The sequence below is a fragment of the Papaver somniferum genome, chromosome 7 (genome assembly GCF_003573695.1).
Source record: "Papaver somniferum cultivar HN1 chromosome 7, ASM357369v1, whole genome shotgun sequence".
Lineage (NCBI taxonomy): Eukaryota > Viridiplantae > Streptophyta > Magnoliopsida > Ranunculales > Papaveraceae > Papaver > Papaver somniferum.
In genome coordinates, this window is record NC_039364.1 from 68,424,979 (window position 1) to 68,431,842 (window position 6,864).

A 6,864-nucleotide genomic window follows, 5' to 3' on the forward strand; every position below is an offset into this window, starting at 1 on the left:
GTAAGATTCAATAAGAAATGCTGAAAATAATTCGACCTCAAAATTCTATGTACGGCTACAGTACTCGAGAGATAAAGCTAATCAGAAGAGGTTAATTTGGACAACACCTGTAATTTAACTAAAGTGCTATCGGATGTTACCGTCAACGTAAATTCCCAACGCCAACAGCACATAACCATATCGCCACGTGTCGACTAAAGATTAGTTTTTTCTGACACTTCCCCAAATCATCAGTTTCCTCTGCCAACACTAACACCTCCTCCATTTCCAATTTTTCATCTCCACTTTTCACTTCACTCTCTCCCTGTTTCTAACAATGGCGGGCTCTCTACTGCCGTTATTAGTCAGGGCACCATTAAACCCTAGTAATCGTCTCTTTACTAATTACCCCTCATTCATCACATCATCATCTTCTTCTTCTTCTTCTTTGAATATTTCTTTAAAACCTACATTTCCTTCCTCTGTCTCTAAACTCAATTTATCTCTCTATAATCCATCTCTTAATCGAAGGTTGAAACCAAATTATGCCCTGGATTCTGACACTCCTTTCATTTCTAACCAGGTAATTAACCAAACAATATCTCACAATGCAAGTTCATCACGTAAAATGATACGTTTGCTAAAAACAAATTCATAAACACCATACCCTAGATTTATGCTTTTTGATTGAATCTATTATGAGAAAGAGAAAAAAAAAAGTGTGGATTTTGACTTATTTTATTTTTGTTAGGGTTCTGAAAAGATAAAAAATTCTCAGGAATTTGAAGAATGGGATTCATTAACAGCAAAATTTGCTGGTGCTTCAAACCTCCCGTTTTTGTTACTTCAGTTACCTCAGATCATTCTCAATTCCCAAAATCTCATTGCTGGGGACTATTCTGCACTTTCTGCTGTTCCCTGGCTGGTACTATTTTTTTGTTTTTCATTTCTTTTCTTTTTTCCTCATATAATTGAAATGTTTGAGTTCTCAAAATGGGTGAAACCTGGTATTTTTTTAGGGAATGCTAACTGGTTTGCTGGGAAATGTTTCTTTACTTTCGTATTTTGCCAAGAAGAAAGAGACAGAAGCTATTGTGGTTCAAACATTAGGAGTTATCTCAACATATGTAGTGATTGTTCAACTTGCCATGGCTGGATCTATGCCTTTGCCATTTTTTATAGTGACTTCAGCTGTTGTTGCAGCGGGTTTGAGTTTGAATTTTATGAATTATTTTAATTGGCTTCATCCTGGAATTTGGCTGTTTTGGGAAGATTTAACTACAGTTGGTGGACTCTCTGTTCTTCCTCAAGTAATTACAGTATCCCCCCTTTTGTCCAGTTTATATATTGCGCTTAGGAGATATTTTAACAGTACACATTTGATTGATTTTCTCTCATGTGAATTTTAGGTTATGTGGTCGACTTTTGTTCCTTACATTCCAAACAGTATTTTGCCTGGGTCTATCGCTTTTGTAATGGCTATCACTGCTGTCATTATGGTAAGTTTGTTTTTCATTTCATCCTTGCATCTTTTATTCTATCGTGTCTCGTGTCTTCTGGGTCAGCTCATTCCTACTGAATTGATTCTTATATGATAGTTGTTCATGATTGATCATATGTTGGGATAAATTCTGAGGGAAGATGGACTAGTTGTATAAAGATATGTATGGCTTTGGTTTTATACTTCAATTAGAGAAGTTGTAGCACTAAAGATTTCGTATGAACGTACAGCCATTTTACCAGTGCAGCGATCCAAAAATTGCGACTCATTAGATATGATGTTCTGACATCTGTAGTTGTTATACAACATGAATTAACCAATTAACCATTCCCTCACCTGAACCATTTATGGGTCCTATGTTTCTATTGTTGAAGTAGATTTCATTTGTTGGTGATTCTGACAGTCCTATGTCCTAATGACATGAGTTCAGTAGTAGTACTAGGTAGAATTGCTGCTCTTGCATTAGACTAGCATGTAGTAGTGTCATATTGTGCCAGCTAATTTTTTTCTGCCACAAAAAAAGCTAGTTATCAATCAATTTTTGTAAACCGTTGTTTTACTATTGAGCTAATGTAAGTGTTTATCATCTTCACCAAGCTGCTTTTGTAGCCAATTTCGCAAAAATAAATAAAAAATTATACAATGACCCACAGTATGAATTGGTTTTAACTGTCCGGTGTTGTATCTAACGGCACATAGCCTTCTGCATGAAGATAGTCTCTCTGCAATGCAACTGTTACTGTTATTTAAGAAACTCCTTATTTTTCTTAAATGTTACCTTAGGTCATTCTATGATGTGAGTTTTATTAATGTTGTAACACTAAGAATTGCAGGCACGGACAGGGAGACTTTCAGAGAAAAACGTCAAAACTATTGGGTCACTATCTGGATGGACTGCAACTCTTCTCTTCATGTGGATGCCAATAGCTCAGATGGTATTGTATAATCACAACCGTCTTTGAACTATCAGATTTTCAAGATAGAGAAATTGCTCTTTTAACTTGGATTTTATTCAGTGGACAAGTTATCTGAAGCCTGAGAACATCAAAGGTTTATCCGCTATCTCAATGTTGCTTGCCATGATTGGAAACGGTCTTATGATCCCACGTGCACTCTTTATTCGGGATCTCATGTGGTAAGTATTTTCTATTTTAGATTTCTTTCTCTTTCTCCTACATTTAACATTGCAAATAACATAGAGTTTTGAGAAATCCATGGATGCAAATCATGGGGGCAGTTTTCCCCCTGAATTCCAGAGAACATGGTTGTACACACTTTCCGCATAATGCTGGGCCTCGGATAGTGGGAGTAAAAAAATTGATTTGTAATATGTAGAACTAAAGTGACGGCTTAATAATATAATCGTGTTCTATTGTTTAGTACGAAGTGCAAATTTTGCGTCGGGAGATTTTGATTTGAATCTTTCATTCATAGCGTGCCTTAGTGCTATGCTCTTCACAGTAGGGTTATTTATATGTTGTCTCATGTTTTACAGGTTCACAGGTTCATCCTGGGCATCGGTTCTGCACGGTTGGGGGAACCTTGTGTGTATGTACTGGTAAAATCTTCATTTTTTCAAGATGGCACTTGCACACCTTCTTCATCACATGATGTTTGTTTGGTTAGATGTCATTTTGGAATCTAAACCTACTTTTTTCTTCTCCAGCTTCAACAGTATTAGCAAGGAATTTTTCTTGGCTGCAACACTTGGGTTATACACTTGGATAGGTTATATCTCCATCATTTTATGTTGCAATCGTTTTATGAAATCATACTGTTTTTATTTCCTGAAATGTGGGCTTCAGCGTATCAGAAGTGTTATCGAAATTTGACATCTTAAGGTTTATGTTTTAGTCGTAGTCTCCCAGCGAAGATCTGATTGTCGCAACTTTGATCTGTGTAAACAAAACTGAGTGCGGTATTTCTTCTTTTCTTCAACTGATTTTCCCTAGCCTATATCTTAGATGAAGACCAGAAGCTTAGACTCACCGCCATTAACCTCTTTTGACTATTTCAGCACTTCACAGGATTATGGAAATTTCTCATTGGTTACAAACCTTCTTTTGATAGTTTATCGAACTTTTGGTGTAGTGTAAGGTGTTTATACAAAATGCCCCATGAAATATATGACGGGATTATTGCAGTTTTATGTGGTGAAACTTAATTGTTGAGGATAATAAAAGTTTTATTAACACTTCTGTTTTTGGAAGTGCAGGAATAGGTCTATGGAAAGACACCAAAGTTTATGGGTTTAACTCACCATTGAGATCCTTGAAGGAGTTGCTCTTTGGCCCTTGATTCCTTGCCAAAACATGCAATTATCATCTGATGCTTACTCAAAGATAAAAACTGAAATTGCTCTGCTAGCGACATAATTCATCTGGTGAAAACTGCCTCTGACAAACTGAGTGAACAAAATGGAAGCGCTCATCCAAAATTCGTCTTCCACAGACATCCTTTCCGGGAGAGTTCTCGGCTGTCCATGTATGTCATTACAGAGTTTGGTTAATTATTGTGCTACAGATTAATTAATATCTTACCTGTAGTTTTTACTTTTTAGCACGAGTAATATATTGTATTTGGTTAACAGTGGCAATAAAGGACGATTGACTCTTACACGGAACCAGTTTTGTGCGTAACATGTCTGTTGTCTCCATCATGAACATCTAATCAGTTTGCATCTTGGCCTAGATTGCTAACGGGGTACCGATTTACGTGGGGTGTACCAAACTCCATATAAGACGAAACATCTTATACCTTAAGAATGGTACACCCCCAACCAAACTGGCACCCCCTATTAGCAGCCATGCTGAAACTCTATGTTTTTTTGTTTTAATAGGAAAGGATGTTTTAATAGGAAAGGAGACTTAAGGATGAACATAAACCAGAATTCAAAATCTTCTAAAATAACTAAAGCATCCAAAATTAGACTTAAGGTTGTCCATCTGACTCCCATAAAATGTTAGACTGATTACAAGTTTAGCCATTAATCTCAAGATTCTCAAACCCAACGAATTCAGTGCTTTATATGACATACCAGTTTTGTCGTGACGCATAATATGTTTGCGATGCATTGAGGTTAATATTTTTTGAATCATGCCCTTTGTGTGTTTAGCAATGCTCATCTTTGCTCCCTATAACTCGAGAAATATATTTAAGATCTTGATTTCTTTTCTTTTCTTTTGATACAAAGAACCTTTTCATTAATGGAAACTCGAGGTTACAATGAGTTTGAGATTGAAAATAAGAGAATACAAAGTAACCAGAACATGTCGTAAAAGTACAATACCGAGAAATCCGATAAGAGAAAGAGAATTATTACCGGAATAAGACAAATACAAGTAAGAATAAGATCCGATTAAATCGGAGGAAGAATGATTTTTCTCGATTAAATTCCAACTATTTAGTTTGTTTTTCTTCTTTAGAAAGATGTGCTCCCAAAATAGGAGTGATTTGCTCAAATATCTTGTAGCTAGTGATGAAGCTTTCGTCATCAAAGAAATCATCGATGAAGATTCTGTCACCAAATAAGTTGATGACGAGGATTTCGTCAATGGAGACAACAAAGATGAAGATTTTTGTCGTTGGAGAGCATCACTATTGATCTTAAAACCCAACCGAATAACCAAGAACCGTCATACTAAAGCGAAGATAAACCTCAAAAGAGTAGATAAAACCACCATAATGGTGTAGATAAGTAGAAAACATGATAATAACTAAGCTAAAACTACTAACTAACCTAAAAAGCAAGAAAGGATGGACCAGATCTGAGCAAAGAAAAAGTCGTTAGTGGTGGTTTTGTTGAAGAAGAAAAATGAGTGAGGGAAAGGAAAGAGAGGAGAGAGAGTTTTTTCCTTTAAAATCTTGATCAAACTTCAGCTCTTACACGCAGAATACGGTATTTATGTTTGTCCCATTTCGGTTTAAGGTTAAAGTATTTTGATTACAAAATGGCAACATATAACAAGTTTTTCTTAATGGTCTCGGTATTTTTATCTTCTAGTGCAATTTACTTGTCGGCAACAGTAACAAGTAGCTTACAAAATCCAAATGATTTAGAGAGCTGCAAAACGTTCTGTCAATTATGTCAAGTATCTGTTTTTCGATATAACCCAAAAATACAATGAGGGAGATGAAAACCTTAATTTATAAATGAGGCTTAATCCTCTTTCTCCAAATATTTAAAAAGAAGAAATAAAAGAAAGATACTTGAGGATGATTTTTCGTGACCATGGTTGGAACAAGTGGCGAACATTTTTTTCCGAAGGACACCGGTGAGTGTGCGCACATATACGTGGCTCTATATCTATAGTGACTAGTTTGTCACCCGTGCGATGCACGGGTCTGTTTCTTGCTTGTGAAATATTTGAGGTTTTTAATAAATCAGCAAGTGTGATATTCTTCTTCTTACAAATAAAAAGTCAATACGCTAATATTTGAGTTGGTGTGCAAGAAAATAGAATGAATCAAAAAGGGTTAAGATAAATATAAGTTCCAAGAGAGACAACGTAATGAAAAAGAACTTCTTCTTGGCATTCTTCCATATCCTCTTTCTCATGGCCTTAAAAGCATTCTTCTTTGTCCTGGTAAGTAATGATCGTTGTGCTAGATGTAAAGCATTATTTCATTTTCTCTTTGTCTTGGTATAAGGAGTATCATATATAATTATTGACCTTCAAGACCATGAACCGGTTTAATCCAGTTCTCGTACTGAATCCTACAAACTGAACATTGAAAAATTACATCTCGACCATCATATCATCAAACAATGCCAAAATGTCTTTTAGATTGTCCCTATTGAAATTATTAGGAAAATGTATCATTATATTTCTTTTGTAAACATATCACTACAATCCATGAAGATAGTAGTTATGAGGATAAAAAATTTGGTATACCTTTTTATAGAGCTGCTCCATGCTATAGCTCATGAATTCTTCTGCTGGCCTGTCCATAAACTCTGAGTTGAATTTTATACCAATATGCACCGCCAAAGCTAATAATTCGCATCTCACACTATTTTCTTATGTTTAGCATTTTTTTTAGTACAATGGTTTATTTGACGGCGTTGAAGCCTTGCATCCAACGCAGTATGACTGATTATCCTTTGCGTACGAATTTCCTATTACATTTACAACAATTTCCTATAATACCATTCTTTTCCTTCGACCAAACTAACTATTTTTGCTTCAAAAGAGTTTTTCCCTGTGTGCATTATTAATTATTCCCATGTTCCAAGTACTCCGGCTTTTTTAGAAGTTATGGATGCTCCACTTGCTATGTCCGTTCAAAATATACTACGGGAGTCTCATGTCTTATGCATCTCCAGAACGTACTTGTAGTAGTTCAAATTTGCTCCCTCTTTTTGGAAGTCACGAACAAAAGGT

The 6,864-nt window shown here is 35.7% G+C and overlaps 1 protein-coding gene across 3 annotated transcripts; it reads left to right on the forward strand.

The window, feature by feature from the left end:
* The first annotated feature begins 236 nt into the window (after positions 1 to 236).
* LOC113297551 (maltose excess protein 1-like, chloroplastic) lies at positions 237 to 4,119 on the forward strand. Of its 3 annotated transcripts, none has more exons than XM_026546056.1 (9): positions 237 to 562; positions 731 to 904; positions 999 to 1,289; positions 1,389 to 1,478; positions 2,314 to 2,415; positions 2,497 to 2,615; positions 2,976 to 3,028; positions 3,147 to 3,208; positions 3,696 to 4,119. In XM_026546056.1, exons 1-8 carry the CDS (start codon positions 317 to 319, stop codon positions 3,206 to 3,208), a joined length of 1,137 nt encoding a protein of 378 aa, XP_026401841.1. In that variant the 5' UTR covers positions 237 to 316; the 3' UTR covers positions 3,696 to 4,119. The 3 variants fall into 3 exon arrangements, with proteins under 3 accessions (XP_026401841.1, XP_026401840.1, XP_026401839.1); XM_026546055.1 differs by having other exon boundaries at positions 758 to 904; positions 2,976 to 3,038; XM_026546054.1 differs by having other exon boundaries at positions 238 to 562; positions 2,976 to 3,038.
* The last annotated feature ends 2,745 nt before the right edge of the window (positions 4,120 to 6,864 follow it).